Source organism: Dama dama, chromosome 32, assembly GCF_033118175.1.
Source record: "Dama dama isolate Ldn47 chromosome 32, ASM3311817v1, whole genome shotgun sequence".
Lineage (NCBI taxonomy): Eukaryota > Metazoa > Chordata > Mammalia > Artiodactyla > Cervidae > Dama > Dama dama.
In genome coordinates this window covers 20,407,149-20,426,896 of record NC_083712.1, presented here as the reverse complement: position 1 = coordinate 20,426,896, position 19,748 = coordinate 20,407,149, and the positions used below count along the sequence as shown (strand labels likewise).

Below are 19,748 nucleotides of genomic sequence, written 5' to 3'. Positions count from 1 at the left end.
TCTTCTAAAAATCTAACTATGAGACATTTTCTTTTTCAGGGTGAAAAGGAAGATGGAAGAGAGGAACAATGTTTGTGAACATTCAGCTAAACTTCAGCTCCTAAACTTCTTAGAATGTCATGTTTTTCCTCTTCGCTTCTGAGCAGGAATAAAAAGTGTGTTAAAAACTTACAGGAACACATGCTAAGCTCAAGTCCGCTAGTTCCTCAATAACCAAGGTTCAGTTCCACGGTTCATGTCACCACTTCTTATTTCAAAACAGAATCTGCCTTTTCAAGATCTGGGAGGCAGTTCAAGTATTCAGGTGAAGATAAACACCAGGCAGCAACCCCCCAAACAAGCGTCTCCAGAATCTGAGAGGCAAAGTCAATTGCACCCACCACCCGGGCCCAGCGCCCCGACCCCCTCCACGCCCGGGGCCTCCGGCCTGCCCGCGGGCGCGCCCCGGGTCAAGAAAGTGCACTCGAGGCTGGAAGCCAAAGACGGCCCTCAGAGATGCCACAGGTGGCCTGGCCAGTGGGTGACCCCCCACCTGGCGCACGGGCCTTCTTCCTCCGGGAGGCCCCGGGCCCCGCCCTGCCCTGCCACCAAGGCCGAATGTGCCCTCCAGCCTCCATCTGGTCAACTGCGAGCGGAGGCGGGCTCCGAGCAGGGCTCAGGTGGCCCTTCTGGGTCCGTTAACTGGACACAGCGCCCGCCCAGGGCGTCGATCCCACCCTCGCCTCCGCGCCCCGAGCGTCTCAAGGTCCCGGGGCGCTCGGGAAGGTGGTGGCCAAGGGGGGCCTGGTTGCGGCGGCTCTCCGCGGCCCCCCCCGGGCCAGGGCGCCTGGCCGGGCTGACGCAGCCCCGGCTCGGGCGGACCGTCCCCGCGCCTCCTCCCCGGGACCCCTCCCGGCAGCACCCCCCGGGGGCCGGCGACGCCCCGCGCGCCCCACGCCCCCAGCGCCGCGGGCGCCGCCGCTCGGCCGGGTCTCCCGGACAACAGCCGCCGCCGCGCTCCCGAGGCGGGTCCCCGCGCCCGCCCCGCGGCCCGGCCGCCCACCTGTCCCGGGGGTCGATCCAGCTGGTCCTCCGGGTGTTGTGATCGATGTAGAAAACCTTGCCGTCGTAGTCTCTGGCCTCCTCCCAGCCCCGGGGTAGCGGCAGCTGCCCGCTCCCGGCCCTCCTAGGCATGGTCGGCGGCCTCGCCGGCGGGCGGCGCCTCCATAGGGGACCCGGGCGCGGGACGCGGCGGGAACGCGACTGCCCGGGCCCGGCCGCCGCACCCCCGATCCCGGCGCCGGCGAGGGGCTGGGGGCCCGCGGGGCTGCGGGGCTGCGGCGGGGGCCACGCGCGGGGACTGGGGGCGTCTCAGGAAACCCTGCTCTCGGCCCCGCCGGGGATCAGTCCACCATGTCTGCGTCGGAGCGGGCGAGCGAACCCTCCTCCGCCTCCTCCTCCTCCTCGCGATCGCCGCCGCAGCCTCCGCCTCTTCCTCCTCCTCCTCCCCGTCCCCCTGCGGCCGCCGAGGGTCGCGGCGCCCAGGCTGCCCGAGCCGCCGCCGTCTGGGCTCGGATCCGGGAAGCTCGGCGGAGCGGCGGCCGAGGCGGCGACGGGGCTCCTCATTTGCGTGCTATTAGCATGGACCCGCCCATCACCACGCCCCGGGCCCGCCCCCGCCACGCCCCCGATCCTGGCCCGCCCATCGCCCCGCCCCCCGCCCGGCTCATCTGCATGCACATTCCTCGCCGCCACATTCCAGGGCTTAACCCTGCCGCTCCCGCGGCTCCGAGCGCGGGCCTGGGCGCCGGCCCGAGCCGGGCGGCGGCGGGGGAGGGGGGCCGCGGGCCAGGTGGGAGGGAGGCGGACGGAGGAATGCACGGCTCGCTGCTTCCACTGGACCCCCAAAGTCTTCTTACGGCCGAACGGTTGGGTTTTTTTTTTGTTGTTGTTGTTGTTTTAAGAGTTTCGGAACGGGAAACTAAAGAGAGCGCTCCGCAGCCCTCTCCTTCCACCTCTTTCCTACTTCCAGGGAAACCACAAGACTTTCCCCGAGAGGAAAGGGGTGTGGGGAGGCTCCCTTCGGAAGCAAAAGGTCCCAGCGAACAGCGAGGGCACAAAAGGTTCCCTCTGTGCGGCGCTCCGCACCCTGTCTCGGACCCCGGGGCGGTTCCCGGGGCGAGGGGTGGGGGAGAAAGTATGAAAAGCCCCGCCGGCGCCGGGAAGCGCGTCCGGGGGCCTCTGCAAGGGCGCCCGGCCCTCCGGGACCTCCGAGCCCCGAGGGGCCCCGCGGGCCTCGCGGCGGACAGCGAAGGCGAGTCCCGAGGTCCGAGAGCGCCGCGTCCCGCCCTGTCTCCGGGGGGGGCCCCGCTGGGAGGACTCGGGCCAGACCCGGAGTAGCGGCTGACCACCCCACCCTGGTCGTCGTCCACGTCCGCTCGGCCCGCGGAGCCCCGCGCTGGACGTGCCCGCTCTGGGCATCCAGCCCCTTCCGTCCGCCCCCGCCCCGGGAAGTCCCCCGCCCAGCGCCCAGCCGCCGCCCGGGGAGGTGTGGGCGAGCGCGCTGGAAGGAAACCGCGGCGGCCGGGCCCCTGGACGTGTCCGGGAAGGAACGCGGACTTTCTCTCATTCCACAAGTATTTATTCAGCAGCTACTACGTCGTGGTCGGCCCGAACGGGGCCACGGGCAGCAGGCCTGGCAGGGCCCGGACCCACAGCACTTGCCTCCGCTCCCCCAGCCTTTCCGTCTCGGAGGGAGCCTCCCAGTCCCCCAGCTCCTCTCCAGCCAGGTCTGCACCACCGTCCCCACCATTCAGAGTCTTCCGGGTTACTGAGCAGCTGCTTTTATAGTGGGCGAAAAAAATCGAGGAAGACCCCGGGGATCAGTCCTTAACCTCTAGGTGTGAATTCGCTTAATGTTGCCTCGTAGTAAAGACTTTTCTCCACCTTGCGCGGGACACAGCGCACCACAAGGGCTTTCAGGGGGGTCTGCAGCCACGTCCGCCTTCCCTCCTGGATTCGCCTAAGGAAATCAAGTGAACTGAGGTTTCCCAGGGCGCGGAGCTGCCGCCGTTAGTGTAGCAGCCGCCCTGGAGGTGGGGACGGCCTTTGGTCCTCCAGGCCTCCGGGGCGTCTGTGGTCCATCTACGAGGAGAATGTTGGTCCCGCCGAGTAAGGATGGAGGCTCAGGGGCTTGGAACAGCTTCGTGGTGAGGACTGGACCTGTCTTCTCGGGCGAGGGCCTTAGAGGGGTTGTATCCGTTCCTGGAGCATCTGAGTAGAAACTTTAACCACAAGACACTCTAGAGATCTCAGAGGGTTGCACTCAGGAGCTACCCGAGGGCGCAGGAGGCTGGGAAGGTAGCCAGCCAAGATGAATTCGCTTTCTTTATCTTTCTAGGTCTTCCTCGTGTGCACCCAGGAAGCCAGGCTTCACCGGTGACTAAGGGAAGCCCCCTTCCCCTTGCTCCGTTGTTCAGCCTCACTCCATTCATCAAGAAGTGATGCCACAGGGCAAGCCTCGCCCTGTTCCAGGTGAGATGGGCCATCCTAGTGTAAGCTTAAGGTTGTACTTCTGAATGCTGGGGAAAAGATAAGAGTAAAACCTATCTCTCACACTACTGAGTGAAGGAGAAGCTTTGTTTTGGAGTGCTCTAAATTGGCCCATTACCATGGTCAAAATTTGTGTCATGGTATACTATTAATAATAACATCGTCTGGCAACCCAGCCAAGCCATTCTTTAAACCTTGCTTCCGATATGCTTCCCTCCCCTAAACAGTTAGAAAACATGTTTTATATTAAAATGTCTGCATCCTGCTACTAAAGAAAAAAGTGACATGCTTTGCCATGGCCACAATTTAGTTTGTTTCACGCGGATAAACTGCTGCATGATACTTCTCAGTTAATTTCAAATTTGATAAACTTTCAGATAAGTCAGTATCCTTACCCAACTCCTAAAACCGATCAGGAATCCAAAATAGCACACAGCTGTCAATGGTTGTTTAGTGTCCCATAAATCTAAGACTTCAGTGAAAGTGAAAGTTGCTCAGTCTAGTCCGAGTCTTTGCCACCCCAGTGGACTGACTATACAGTCCATGGAATTCTCTAGGCCAGAATACTGGAGTGGATAGTTGTTCCCTTCTCCAGGGAATCTTCCCAACCCAGGGATTGAACCCAGGTCTCCCACACAAAAGCAGTTCAAATAATAGAAAGGAAAGTCCCTCCTCTGCAGGGTTTTTGTCTCGATCGAGTTTTCATTCTGCTGTTCTGAGTTCACTCAGTTTACGTAGTACCACCCCTTCAGAGAATCCCTAGGGGTTAAGACGATGACATTTCATTTTGTTTATATTCACATCTGTAAAAATAAAATCAACATGAAGATTATCCACTATTTTAGAGATGCTACATTTAGATTTCATTTGGCTCCAGTTCAGAAGGATGATGTTGTCTCTTGCCTCGGATCCCAGATTATTCCAGTTTTCTGGCCTTCAATTCCCTTGTCTCCCAGCTTTCCATGTTTTCCAATACTGATGGTCGGTGGGGATGAGCTGCCATTAAACAAAGCTCCCATGTCAAATCCTGGGTGGCCGGAAATTGACTGGTATCAAAAATGAGAGTGGAGAGTGAAAATTATTTCAACAGAGAATTAGTTATATCTGTCCAAATTGAAATATATGTTTTTAATCCAGTATATATACATATTTAGCAATCCTAGTTCTACAATATGTAAAATTATTTAGTTTTGGCTGCACTGGGTCTTCCTTGCTGAGCCAGGACTTTCTCCAGTTGCAGAGAGTGGGGGCTACTCTCTGCTGCTCTTCTCATTGTGGCGGCTTCTCTTGGTGCAGCGAAGGCAGGCCTCGGTAGTGATGGCACACAGGCTTAGTTGCCCCGAGGCATGTGGACTCCTCCCAGACCAGGGAGAGAACCTCTATTCCTTATATTGGCAGGTGAATCTTCAACCACAGGACCACCAGTGAAGTCCCTCAGGGCTACTACTTTACCTATGGATATTAAAGTTCCTCTAGATATGCAAGAATGTTCATTGTAGCATGCTTGATAATAATAAAGCTGAAAAAATCACCAGTGTCCATCATTAAAGGACTAAGCAAATGAAATATTCATACTCAGCGGGCATTTAGAAAGCCTTGCGCAAAAATGTGTTTGCTGATAAGGAAGGATGCCCAGGATTCTTTTTAATCCAGTACATATATGTATACTGGGAAAAAAGTAAGGTGCAAAAGACACTTGCTTGTAAGGAATTCATTTACATTCTTTCTTACATAAGGTTCCATTCTCCGTTCGCCATCTTTAGTTTGCATTTTTCCCCATTCCAACTTTATAATCCATGAAAAACAGCTTTTATTTTTTTTCTTGCTAACTTCATTGGAGATGGAGCCAGTCATAAAATTTAAAGAACACAGTCTTGTGTATGCTTCTTTAGTGTCAAGGGAGAGCATTCAGACAGTAAATGAAGAGATTGGGGGCTGTCGCAAAGGAAGGTCTCATCAAGGCAGTATACGTGACAAAAATGATCGCTAAGGCAAATGGATGGGGTTGAGATGTGAGGACCTGATTCCAAAGTGGACCAGCCTAGCAGGGCCAGTGGGCTTACAGGAGGACATGGGTACTGGAAACTCCAGGCTGAATCTGGCATTCAAGAACCCAAGACTGGCTGGAGCCGTCTAGTTAGGAGGCTGGCGTGATAGTATAGGTATGAGAGAGATAAAAGCCTGGATTAGAAATAAAGTGAGGAGGGCATGGAAAGGAATGATCCGGCAAGAATTTGCTCCTGATTAGATTAAGTGGTGACTAGACCAGAAGGAGGAACCTGGTCCGATTCCAAGATTTTAGGCCATCAGGAGAGACTCAAAGAGCTGAAATAAATGAGGAAGTCCAAAAGGGGATCTGATACGGGCTTTGATTTTTAGAAATTAGAGATACCCCAGCAGAAAGTTAAAGGTCAAGACTCAAAAGGTCAGGATTGTGAGTATATCATTGAATGTCACCCATCCGAAAATTCTGTAAAGGGCTAAGGATTTGGGACTGAATCTTGGGAAGGAAATATCTAAGTCTAATAGAATTAAATAACCCATCTGTAATCCTGTGTTTGGCCTAGAACTCTTCAGTAATTTGATATGATTTAGTTTATTTCTTTGTAAAATGTGGTCTCCATTTTCAAGGATATGTGTAAGAATTCATTACTAGCGTGTAATACATCTCTGAATGAATTATTGTTATAACCTTTATCGTTAAGCTATTGAGTCAACTCACGTGTAGGACAAGAGGAACTGGTTTTTAATATTTTAATATCCCCTGTCTCTCCAGGAAGTCAGGGATTATATAAACCGGAACTTCTAAATAATGAACTTTTTTTCCCCTAGATTGAACAGTGACTTTTTTGTTTTTGCTTTTCTGCATCTGAAGTGTTAAACAACATCTCTACCTCTATTAGTTACTATGAATAGGTAACCCTAATCCACAGTTCCTAAACGATATTGTCTAGACAGTCCTTAAAAAGACAGGCATATGAGGGACTTCCCAGGTGATCCAGTGCAGGAGGTGTGGGTTCAGTCGCTGGTCAGGAAGCCAAGTAGTGCAGCCAAAAAAATAAAAATTTAAAAAAGAAAAAAAAAAAGAGAGGCGTATGACCTTTTAAGAATTCCTAGTGCCAGACCAAACCAGAAAGCTCCGTTACCACGCCGCTTCCCTTCCACTTAATTACGATCACAACACTTTAGGCAGCAACCATCATTCCAGTTCAGCAGTAAGCAGCCTCAGACAGGTTAGATTTTACCTGTTTCACTGCATGTGGAGAGCCATATTGAGCAAACCCCGTGATTGCTAAAAGGATAGGCAACATGTAATAGCTGTCTTATTAGTGCAGAGGAACAAAAGTTCAAATGCCATGTTTGTATGTGTGAGGCGCTCAGAAGGGACCTCTTATATGCTCTGTGGGGTAGACTGTTAGAATAAATATCCGTTTATATTCTTCCTTACATAATAAAATAATGTAAGTTTCCATTTTCCTTTTACCATCTTTAATTTGCATTTTCCCCCCATTCCAACTCTATAATCCATGAAAAACAGCTTTAAAAGATGGAATCTGGAAAAAAAAAAAAGATGAAATCTGGGACCCCCGCTTTCAATGCAGGGGGCTTAGGTTCGATCCTGGTTGGGGAACTGAGATCACAAGTTGTGTACAGCAGGGCCAATAAGTAAATAAAGAAATAAAAAATAAACGATGGGATTATAGTCCCTCATCCCTATCTTTTAAAACAATTTTACATCTCCTTTCCTATCCCTCGGATTTTCCACTAAAATCTTTCTTTCCTACTTATTATTGATCAGTCTCTCTTTCTCCTCTTCATCTTCTTTCTTCCTCTTAGTTCTTGATTTCCTGATGTTGACTCAATGCTGTAAATTTGGCTTTGAGAAATTAACTACAATATGATCTCCCAAATGCATTTGATTTGTGGATTTTCAAATTGAATAAAGAGGGAAAATGGTCTGTGTAATAAAGCATGTTCAAAGAAATAGGTTTTGCCAATAAACATGTGGAAAGGTGCTCAACATCATTAAGAACCAGTGAAATGAAAACTAAAACCACAATGAGAAATACTCATGCAGCTGCTGGTGCTGGTGGTTTAGTTGCTAAGTCGTGTCCGACTCTTGCGACCCCATGGAATGCAGCCCACCGGGCTCCTCTGTCTAGGCGGCCACTACCTTGGCAAAAAACTTAAATGTAATAATGTCAGGTGTTGGTAAGTATGTGGAGCAACAGGAATTGTCATCAGTGATGGGTGGGAATGCAGACTGGTACAGACACATTTTGGCCATATCTAAGAAAATGGAGGATATCCACATCCTATGACCTATTGATTCCGTTCCCAGGTGTATCCTTAGAGAAATTCACACATACATGTGTTAGATCCATGTACCAGAATGTTTAGGGCTTATTATTTACAATAGCTCAAAAGTGAAGCATGCAAATGTCTGATAGACTGTAGTGGATAAATATATCATGTGGTTTGTTTAAACAACACAATAGAGTGATGATAAAAGGATCAACTATAGCTATACAAAAAAGAATTGCTGCTGAAGCTAAGGCTCCTGTATTTTGGTCACCCGTTGTGAATAGCTGACTATTGGGAAAGTCCCTGATGCTGGGAAAGATTGAGGGCAGAAGGAAAAGAGGGCATCAGAGGATGAGATGGCTGGACGGCATCACTGATGCAGTGGACTTGAACTTGGGCAAACTCCAGGAGATGGCGAGGGACAGGGAGGCCTGGCATGCTCCCATCCATGGGGTTGCAAACAGACGGACCTGACTGGGTGACTGAACAACCACAACAAAAGAAGCAAGAAACAAAAGAATTTGTTCAGAAAGATTTCATTCATATAAAGACCTCCAGGGAAGTTCCTGTTTTTATGTCTTTAAATATGTGGAATATTGTTATTACTGTTGTAATAGTGTTATGTTAATATTTAAACAATAAGAAATTGGAGCCATTTACTTCTTGAGACATGCCCAGTTGGATTCTTTTTATTTTGAAAAACGTGAAAACTATAGAAAAATTGAGAGCATGATAAAATGAATACCTATGTAACTGTCTTCTAGATTCACCAGGAGATAATAACATGCTGCCACATTACTTTTATGTCTCTGTCTATAGATAAAGATTATTTTTTATTCAACCATGAATAAAAGTAAAAATAAGGACATTCTCTGCTATAGTCATAGCATTATTATCAACCCCCCTAGTTAAAATTGATATAATAAGGGTTAGTTAATATACAGTCGATACCCAAATCTCCCTGGTTACCCTAAAATGTCCTGTATAGCTATTTGGGTGTTGTTTTTTTTTTTTTTAAAGAAAAAAACAGGATGCAGTCAAGGACGTCATGTAGCACCGAATTGTCCTGTCTCTTTCATTTCCTTTAATCTTGAACATCCTTCTGCTTTTTCTTTTTTTTTAGAGGTTCTTTTTTTCTTTTTTTGGATGTGGACCATTTTTAAAGACTTTATTGAATTTGTTACAACATGGTTTCTGTTGTTTATGTTCTGGGTTTTTGGCCCCAAGGCACATGGGATCTTAGCTCAGGGATCAGGGGAGTGGTTAAGACTAACCACTGGACCGCCAGGTTATTTATTCTTTTTTATTCTTTAAAAATTCTTCCATGACAGTGACAAAGAGTTTTTATTCTTTAAAAATTCTTCCATGACAGTGACAAAGAGTCAAGGCTAGCAGTTTTGCAGAATATCCCCCAGTCTGGTTTTTGATGACTTCTTCAAGATGAAAAGTTTTGTCAAGAAAACGCCACGGTTAGGTTCATACTTCCCACCTCATCACATCAGGAGACCTCTGACGTCCCCGTGCGCGACCCAGTCACCCAGGATGGTGTCTGACAGGTGTGGACATGATACCTGTGTAAAGGCCTCTTCTCCTCGGTAACTCGTAACCATCTGTGAGGTGATACTTGGAGACTACATGCATATCCTTTTCCCAAACAAACCACTCACCCGCTAGATTTGGCATTTATCCAAGATCCATGCTTCAGTCAGTTCAGTTCAGTCGCTCAGTCATGTCCAACTCTTTGGAACCACATGGACTGCGGCATGCCAGGCTTCCCTGTCCATCACCAACTCCAGGAGTCCACCCAAACTCATGTCCTTTGAGTCAGTGATGCCATCCAACCATCTCATCCTCTGTCATCCCCTTCTCTTCCTGCCTTCAATCTTTCCCAGCATCAGGGTCTCTTCCAGTGGGTCAGTTCTTTGCGTGAGGTGGCCAAAGTACTGGAGTTTCAGCTTCAGTCCTTCCAGTGAACACCCAGGACTGATCTCCTTTAGGATGGACTGGTTGGATCTCCTTGCAGTCGGAGGGACTCTCAAGAGTCTTCTCCAATGCCACAGTTCAAAAGCATCAATTCTTCGGTGCTCAGCTTTCTTTTTTCCATGCTTACATACATCAGTTATTACATTGATGGTTCCAAAATGGGGTGTGTTTCCCTTCCACTTATCAGCCAACTTTTAAAATCTGGCTCTGTTTTCATTTTATTTTTTGAATGTTCGCACTGGCTTTTTGTTGTGGTGCACGGGCTTTTCTCTAGTTGCAGAGCACGGGTTCTAGAGTGCTCGGGCGCAGTGTTTGTGGCAAATGGCCTCTCTAGTTGAGGGGTGAGTTGCCCCGACTTGGGCTCGAACCTGCGTCCCCTAAATTGCAAGGCAGATTCTTAACCACTGGACCACTAAGAAAGTCCCTCAGCCAGCATTTTATGTGAAGACCTTTCCCTATCTCTTTTTGCCCTTATTATTGTCATTTTTAAAAAAATTTTTGATCATTAGGGACCTATGGATTATTTTTTATTCTGTGTGTTATACTCCATTCCATCATGTTTATGCCAAAATAAATACAGCACTTGCTATTTTAGTCATTTTTAAATGTACAGTTCAGGGGCCCTCAGAACATTCACACTGTTCTGCAGCCATCAACACCGTCCATCTCCAGGACCCCCATCTTCCTCAGACTCTGTACCCATGCTCCCCTCCCCTGAGCTCCTGGCAACTACGCCATCTTTTTTTTTTTTTAATGCTCAAATTGTCTTAGATTTGGCCGAGGACGGGAGCTCCTGCCGTCTGTTTCCTGTGTCCTCTGACGTAGCTCCATCTTTCTTTGGGCACTTCCTTGTTTTCTGGCACAAGAAGACTTTCCAGGCTCCTTTCATCCTTTCTCAGCCCCAGCGCCCAACTCCGCTATTTCTCCAGGGACCCCACCCAGTTCCTTTTTGTGGGCAAGGAACAGTATTTATAAACTGGCATTTGGGCACTTAGGTGAACTCATCGCTGTCGGGGAGCCACCCCAGCCCTCCTAGTAAACATATTTACATGCCCATCTCTTTCTCGGTCACAGAAATTCCCTCCCGTCACAGCCAGCATCACAGCATTCACTCCAGTCTTCTTTCCTTTTAGTGTTTGTTCACTCCCTTCTCTACCTGGGAGAAAACCGACTCTCCTGTCCTCACTGTATTTATGTATGTAATCAACACCCAGGAGTGTAACCGACAAGGCTGCAGAGGCGCCTTCCCTGATGGTACCTCCCCGCCCCCAGGCGGCCTGCATGCCTCATGCCTGGCCCACCCCCTCCCAGACGCCTTTCGGCTCGGTGGGCTTCCACACCAGGTGGGGGGCCCCCCCCGAGGACAGCATTTTCGCGTTGCCCGTCTTCCTCCCCATGCAAGCACACACTTCTCTTACCCTCCTGGGCCTCCGATGTTCCCTGTCCCGTACCGGGGGTGGGGGCAACTGCCCCTCTGTGTGGATGCCCGCATCGCACCCCTGCTCCCCCAGGACTCTGACCCTCACGCCTGTAAGGGCAGCATTTCTCCCAGCTTTGGTGACTTGTTCACCTCTTGGTAACCTTGTTAAAAATGCAGACTACTGGGTCCCACTCCCAGAGGTTATGACTCAGTCGATTGACACGAGATGATGAAATCCACAACCTCAACAGCTGCTTCTGATGCAAGTGGTCTGAGTGACAATTTCAGAAATTCCGTTTTCATCTGGAATCATAGGATCAAAAGGTAAAGCGCATTTAATATTTTGACATGTATTGCCAAACCGTCTGTCTGAAAGTCTGTACCCAGGTGCAACTCCACCAGCCATGCGTAGCAGCAACACACTGTCCCCAAACTTTCAACAGAGCCCTAAATAGGAGGCGGCGCTTCCCAAACGCTGGGTGGGTGGATGGAGGTGGGGCGGAGGGAACTTCTTCCCTGGGACTCAGTTTCCTTATAAAATCAGGATCTTGGATTAAAATAAGTGTTTCCAAATGTAAACTCCGATTTGCAGGCTCAGGGCTATTGCATAAGACTGTCCTGGAGAAGCGGGTAGGGGAATCTGTGTGTTTAACAGGAATCCTGAGCTTCTCTTGAATAAGTTCCATCCAGGTTACTCCTTAGACTGAGTTTTGTAAGTATTGCTGTGATCGACTTTGCATGTTGTCTCCAGTTCTATAATATTTTGATTTCACCTGACTGTACAAGACCTTGTTTAATTATGAACCAATAGCCGTGAACTTTAGAAGAAAAAGTACAGGCAATCTACAGAGCAGCTATAATGCTCAAATAAGATATATCTGAATGATAAATTCAAGACATGTCTTTTATATCTTTGCAAAAGCTAAATATTTCAGATATTTTTTACATTTTTAAAGAAACTGCCAGTGCAGAGATTTAAAATATTCCTAAAATGTCAAGGTTGCATACTAATACCCATGTGCTGCTTTCTCATTGGGAATATTAAAGTGATGGACTAGCACATAATAAAATAAAAACTTCAGACCTGAAGGAAGATCAGACTTCAAATAAAAAAAAAAATCAACTTTCTCAGCAAAAAGGAAATAAGTCCAGTGGAAAACAGTAATAATGATAAAAGAGGATTGAAAGTAGATATCATGACAGCATGCTAAAGGAATGATGTGTAATTTGGAGAACTTATGGTTAAAGAGTTTGCTGCAGAGGAATGCATTGATTCATCTTGAACAAATATTAAACCGCTGAAAATTTTCCATACTGAAGTGACTTTTTTTTTTTTGGTATTAGATTGATTTACGAATTGTATTTACAAAATGCTCAAAATTGGAAGTCGTCGGGTCACTCTTGGCTATTGGAGATTTTGGTCAAATAAATCTTCTGGTGTATACTTTTTTTAAAAAGTTAATTATTGAGCATGTATCATGAGCCGGGTTCTATCCTAAGCACTTTTCTTCTATTAGCTGCTTTTCTCTTCCATCAACCCTGTGAGCTATGTCCTTTTATGAATCCTTTTGAGAGGGGAGGAAGCTGAGACATGGATCGCTTAACTGGTTTGTCCACCGACAACACAGCACTTAAGTGATGAAGCTGGAACTCACACCCAGGGGGCTGACCCCAGGACCCACGTTCTCCACCACGTCACAGCAGAGTGGTGGTTAGTGTGGACAGTTGTTATGAAGAGCACGTTGCTTCTTTATTTTCTGTCTTCATTCAAAATTGATTCATTATTATCAGCGGGTAGACCTGAGCCAGGTTTCTCATTGTCAAAGAAAAAAAAAGAAGTTACAGATAAGCAAGGGGGAAATGAACCCCATTGTTCTAAAATAGTGTTGGAGGCGTCAGTATGAATTCATGTTTAGTTTAATATAGGCAGAGAGATGATAGGTAGATACAGATAATTAGACATATGCGTGTGGGGCTTCTCTGGTGGCCCAGTGGTTAGGAATCTGCCTTGCAATGCACGGTTTGATCCCTGTTTGGGAAGCTAGGATGCCACATGCCGCAGAGCAACTAAACGTGTGTACCGTGACTACTGAAACCCACGTGCTCTGGAGCCTGGGCACCGCAACTCCCGAGCCCACACGTCACAACTAGGGAATCCATGCATCACGACGGAAGATTCTTCAACACAGCCAAGATCCAACACAGCCGAATAAATATTAAAAAAAAAAAAAAAAGAAGTATGCACGTATATCCTTGGGTTTATGCACACACATGTATTTCCTGGCTTGTCTCATCAGAGGACCTGGAAACAATGGCACCTCAGTGGCATTGACGCAGTACTGAGGACCAGCATTTGCCGCTTGGTTTCCAACACCATGTTCCAATAAAAGCAACCAGGGATCCTTGAAGAGGCTGCTGCTTCTAGGGTTAGAGCAGGGAAAATACAAGAGGTGTCTGGATCACCTCGTAGGCCCAGAAAGTAAAGAAGTTCCCAAACGGACTTCCCTCGTGGTTCAGTGGCTAATCCTCTAGGCTCCCAGTTCAAGGGGCCCAAGTTTGGCCCCTGGTCAGGGAACTAGATCCCGCATGCTGCAACGAAGACCCAGTGCAGCCAAATAAATACATAAATATAAAAACAGGAAAAAAAAAAAAAACCAGAGGTTCCCAAAGGGCAAAACAATGGGGTACATTAAAGTGTTGTGATTATGTTCGCTTAGATTCTGTTTGTCCACTTGGCATTCAGCCATCCCAGAGCCAGACGAACAGCCAGAATTGTTTCCATCTCCACTGTGATCCAACTTTTTTGGGGGGGTGTGAAATTCATGCCACAAACCCCCCGCCCAGTCCCAAATGCATATCCCCGACCGCCTCCTTTATTTAACTCACACACCAAGCCAGTATTTCCCCGGCTCTGTATCAATCCAGGGCTGCATGCCAGACCACCAGGGACAGCCCCTATGCTTTGAAGCCATGCTAGAATTAGTCAAGCCAACTCTAAACCTTGCCTTTCCCAGGGAAGCCCCAGTAAAAGTTGTGGTCTGCAGTCTCCCCACTCCTGCTTCTGCTCTGACCAAACCTGGTGCTTCTCCACGTGCTCCCGTGTACCCCCCTTCCTTCGGAACATGTGAGAATTTCTTTCAACGGCATTAACCTCTCATGTTCACCGAGTCACCTCCGTGAGTTAGAATCCCACAGGTTCTAACACAGTCGGCACGATGAGAGGGTGTCTCTGTGTTCTGTAGACGGGCCTCTAGGTGCTCTCGGCCTGCTAACTGGGTTCACCCAACAGCAGTTCTGTCCGGGAGGCGTGCCCACGGCTGTGGTCCATGCGCTTCTGCTGTCTCTGCCTGATGCCGTGTCTGCCGTCACGACCTTCTAACCCAGACTGTAAGAGGACCTCAGAGGCACACACCTCCACAGACGACCTCATTCATTCTTCGGTGCTGAAGTCTAGTCTGGCAGTTGCCCTGATTCCCCAGTTGGCACCTTACTTTGGACAGCTTGGTCCACTGGGCCAGACCTGGTTTCCCCCATTCAGTAAAGCTAGGTTCCAGGCAGTGACCCCAGGATGTTTAGGATGAGGCAAAAACTCTCCCACAAAAGGAACAAGGACAGGCTTCCTCCAATGAGACTGTGTCTGTCCAACCTACTCAACAGCCTTGAAGCCAACAGTGGGCCATCGGCTGCCCTGTTGGAGTCTCCCTTCCCCTGGCCTTCAGAGGATGCTTTGTGGCGAGATCTCTAAATGTGCAGAGACCGCCATCGCCTCTTATAGGAGATTGGTTGGTCCACCTGCATGGGGGCAGGCTGAACCGTTTGCTAACTTGAGATTTCTTCCAGATCTATGATTCCACCTTGATAGAAATTTAACACAGTTCGTGCAACATGGGCTAGTACTCTATGATTGCCATGAAATACATGTCCTATGGACAATTTTTAAATGTTGTATATTTCCTATGTAACAGTGTTTACTGTGTGATACAATCAAAACCTGTGAAGTAATATTTTTAGTACAAACAAGAATAATTAGAACTTTTAAAAACACTGGACAAAAATCTTTAAATAAGAACTATTTCTAGACACTTTTGCTTGCTTTTGCAGTTTATGTGGCCAGATTGTGACTTTCAAATATCCAGTATTCTTTCATTATTTTAAAATTTTATTTATTTTTATTTGGAGGATAATTGCTTTACAATATTGTGTTAGTTTCTGCCATACATCCACATGAATCAGCCATAGGAATACATATGTCCCCTCCCTCTTGAACATCCCTCCCTCCTCCCACCACGCTAGGTTGTCACAGAGCCCCAGGTTTGAGCTCCTTGCGTCATACGGTAAATTTCCCTGGCTCTCTAATTTTACATGTGATAGTGTATATGTTTCAACGCTACTCTCTCCGTTCATCCCACCCTCTTCTTCCCGCCCCGACCCCTCGTCCGCAGTCTGTCCTCTATGTCCTCTATGTCCGCTGAAGCCCTACAGATAGGTTCGTTCATCCGTACCAACTTTCCAGATTCCATGTATATGTGTTAATAAACAATATTTGCCTTAAATAGCTGTTTTGTGCTGGACACTGAACTGGCAGGTTAAAGACTCAGAGAAATAGGCTTCTGGAGCCCACATACAGTAAATTATCTAAGATTTATAGAGGAGGTGCACGTAAAGCCTATTTAAATATGTAATGCAACACATCTGTGCCCAATCCTTGGCTAAAAGTTTTTGTTTGTTCTTAAAAGTTCAGGATGATGTAGAGGAAATAAAGTCCAACCGTTCAGACAGCCAAATAGCAGATGAAACAGATGGACTCTGAGCTGCCATAAAGCCCAGAAAATCCTCCTGCTCTTCTGGCTCTTATATTGTAACTGGCATGAAAACTCCATTTTTCTGCCATTGTGATTGTAAGTTGCACAGTCTTCTGCTTTTTTCTGTCTTATATATTGACCCTTCAAAGTTTATATCATGGATAATAGAATGATAATTTATAAAGAATTTACTTGAAAATAAATATGAGAGATTGAGCTCCATAAGACTAATTTGGGCTCCATGCCCAGAGAAATCTCATATTGAGAATTTCTTTACTTAAATATATTCACTGGAGCCACCTATTAGCTAAATCCCTTGGTGGATTTCCATTTAACTCTGTGAAGGCAGAAAAATGTATCACAGGGCCAGTATTGATTATCATTGAACGTAGAAAGGTTGTGTGTGCTACAGTGACTTTCTATGTGAGTGTACACAACATAACATACATGTGTGTTTGCAAACACATAGCTAAAAGTCGTGGTCATCCAACCACTGTTGGCTTCTGAACCATCTGGCTGGTCTTTGGTTTTTGAGTTAAATAGCTACAAAGTTCACGCCTATGTTTTGCTCTGGTTTCTCAATGCAAAATTAAAAAAAAAATGTGTTGACAAGTGACAGCAAAACATGTGTTGAGAAAGGGGGCTTTTCTTTTTAGCAGAGAGCACTCTTGGCCTCTTTTGAAAAGTCCAAGGTGCAAGCTGGGAGACTCTCCTTACAAATGGGTGAAGCAATCTTCCACCTATTTGATTAAGCCCTGTTCTTGGCTCTGTGCAAGCATTCCTGGGGTGTGAATGCCTTTGCTACTCTGGCGTCAGTAAAAATCAGACACTCCCCTGGCTGTAAGTCTCTGACAGTATCCAGGAAGGGGTGGGTGAGCAGGACCATACAGGTGCAGCTAAAAAGACCTGCTGTGGAACTGGAAAGAGGGCACTTCCCTGGTGGTCACTGGTTAGGACTCGGCGTGTCCTTTGCAGGGGGCATAGGTTGGACTCCTGATGGGGGATCTAAGATCCTGCATGCTGTGTGCCATGGCCAGAAAAAAGATCTGTAAAGGAAAAAACACTGTCACTCACGAGGTGGAGTGACACTCTTCATCTCTGCATCCTGCCGTGTGGAAAGAAGACGGGAGAATCTGACTGCTTTTTCTGAATCTGCTGTTTCCTCCCAGCTTGCTTCTTTCTTTTTCAGTGAAGGTGGAGATAACAGACGTATGCATAAATGTGGAGACGTGTGTGTATTCCTTCCTCCCAGTTTTTTCTGTGTGTGTGCTCAGTCACTCACTCATGTCTGACTCTTTGCGACCCTCTGGACTGTGTAACCCACCAGGCTCCTCTGTCCATGGGATTCTCCAGGCGTGATACGGGAGTGGGTAGCAATTTCCTTCTCCAGGGGATCTTCCCCACCCAGGGATCGAACCCGCGTCTCTTACATCATTGGCAGGCGGGTTCTTTACCACTAGTGCCACCTGGGAAACCCCTTTGTATATGTATGTATGTGTGTATGCATATATGTGTATATATACATAGGAGATAGTTGGATAGCATCACCAACTCAATGGACATGAATTTGAGCAAATTCCAGGAGATAGTTGGAGAAGGAAATGGCCACCCACTCCTGTATTCTTGCCTGGAGAATCCCATGGACAGAGGAGCCTGACCGGGCCATGGTCCATGGGGTCCCAGAGAGTCGGACATGCCTGAAGCGACTAAGCACGCATGCACACACAGGAAATAGTGAAGGACAGAGGAACCCGGCTTTCTGCAGTCTGTGGGGCTGCGAAGAGTCAGACACGACTTAGCAACAACATATATATTTATACACAGACACACACACACACACACACACACACACACACACACACATATATGCCACAACTTCTTTATCTGTTCATCTGTCACTGGACACTTACAGATAGTGCTGCAATGAACATGGGGTACAGATATCTCTTCGACATAATGTCTTCATTTTTTCAGATATATCCTGAGACATGGAATTGCTGAATTATGTGGTACTTCTATTTTGAACGTTTTGAAGAGATTTGTACTGTTTTCCATACTGACTGCACCATTTTCCAGCCTTTCCAACAGGGCATAAGGGTTACCATTTCTCTTCATCCTCACCAGCATCTGCTATCTCTTGGCTTCTTGGTGATGGCAGTTCTAACAAGCATGAGGTTAGAGATCTCACTGTGGTTTTGATTTCCTCATATCTTATCCACATTAACCTGTAGAACTGAGGATAATAATTTGGGTGCACGTATCCCTCATTCATCCTGCTACTGCTACTGCTAAGTCACTTCAGTCGTGTCCAACTCTGTGCGACCCCATCCCTGGGATTCTCCAGGCAAGAACACTGGAGTGGGTTGCCATTTCCTTCTCCCCTCATTCATCCCAGGCCTATTTAAAAAACTTCAAGGACACCACAGCCCTGCATCACTGTTGCAAATGGTCAAGGATCAGAGGCACTCCTTGGAAAGTGTCAGGAATCCATGACTCAAGTCCATGGCAGTCAAATGCTTTCCTGGGGAGCCTTGCATAAATATTCCTAAGACCTCTTCTGCAAATGTTACATGAATTGGTATGTGAAATCCTGCATAGTAAAGAAAAGGAAATGGAACCTCACTTCACTCTCCTTCTTGGGGCAGTTCAAGGTCCACAGACCCCCAAGGGTAGGCCTTCAGCAGATAAAGAAGTGAGACTTGGTGGGGGAAGGAGATCTCTGTGAGGGCTGAAACTTTGCAGCTTTTCCCCAGGAAATCAACGAGCTTTGCTGAAGGATGGATCGCCAGCCAGTGAGCGCAGAAGGAGACCGGGAACTGAATCTTCTGTGTGCACACGGAGGAAGGAAGATTCATGGAAAGTGATCCAGTAGTCAACACTTCAGTTCAGTTGCTCAGTCATGTCCAATTCTTTGCGACCCCATGGACTGCAGCATGCCAGGCTTCTCTGTCCTTCCCCATCTCCCAGAGTTTGCTCAAACTCATGTCCATCGGGTCAGTGATGTCATCCAACCCTCTAACCCTCTGTCGTCCCCTTCTCCTCCTGCCTTCAATCTTTCCCAGCATCAGGGTCTTTTCTAGTGAGTCAGCTTTTTGCATCAAGTGGCCAAAGTATTGGAGCTTCAGCTTCAGCTTCAGTCCTTCCAATGAATATTCAAGACTGATTTCCTTTAGGATTGACTGGTTTGGTCTTCTTACAGTCCAAGGGACTCTCAAGAGTCTTCTCCAACACCACAGTTCAAAAGCATAAATTCTTCACTGCTCAGCTTTCTTTATAGTCCAACTCTCACATCCGTATATGGCTATTAGGAAAACCATAGCTTTGGCTCTACAGACCTTTTTTGGCAAAGTAATGTCTCTGCTTTTTAATATGCTACTTAGGTTGGTCATAGCTTTTCTTCTCAGGGGCCAACGTCTTTTAATTTCATGGCGGCAGTCACCATCTGCAGTGATTTTGGAGCCTACATATGTCACTGTTTCTATTGTTTCCCCATCTATTTGCCATGAAGTGATGGGACCAGATGTCATGAACTTCATTTTTTGAACATGAGTTTTAAGCCAGCATTTTCACTCTCCTCTTTCACTCTCATTCAGAGGCTTTTTAGTTCCACTTTCTGGCATAAAAGTGGTGTTATCTGCATATATGAAGTTGTTGATATTTCTCCCTGCAATCTTGATTCCAGCTTGAGCTTCATCCAACCCGGCATT

The 19,748-nt window shown here is 47.5% G+C and overlaps 2 protein-coding genes across 4 annotated transcripts in view; one reads left to right on the top strand and one right to left on the bottom strand.

Annotated features, from left to right (window-relative positions):
* Positions 1-1,210, bottom strand: part of WWC2 (WW and C2 domain containing 2) — a 143,943-nt gene extending 142,733 nt beyond the window's left edge. The window contains exon 1 of one of the 2 annotated variants that reach the window (XM_061134867.1): positions 1,043-1,210. In XM_061134867.1, the coding sequence (XP_060990850.1) occupies positions 1,043-1,173 (131 nt within the window). In that variant the 5' untranslated portion in view covers positions 1,174-1,210. The remainder of the gene's footprint in view (positions 1-1,042) is intronic. The other variant, XM_061134868.1, reaches the window with a different exon arrangement.
* Positions 1,211-1,784: 574 nt separating this feature from the next.
* Positions 1,785-19,748, top strand: part of DCTD (dCMP deaminase) — a 117,154-nt gene continuing 99,190 nt past the window's right edge. Inside the window, exons 1-2 of one of the 2 annotated variants that reach the window (XM_061134517.1) lie at positions 1,785-1,907; positions 3,380-3,513. The gene's annotated coding sequence lies outside the window, so the exon portion shown is untranslated. Of the gene's footprint in view, positions 1,908-2,627; positions 2,769-3,379; positions 3,514-19,748 lie in introns of those variants that run through there. The other variant, XM_061134516.1, reaches the window with a different exon arrangement.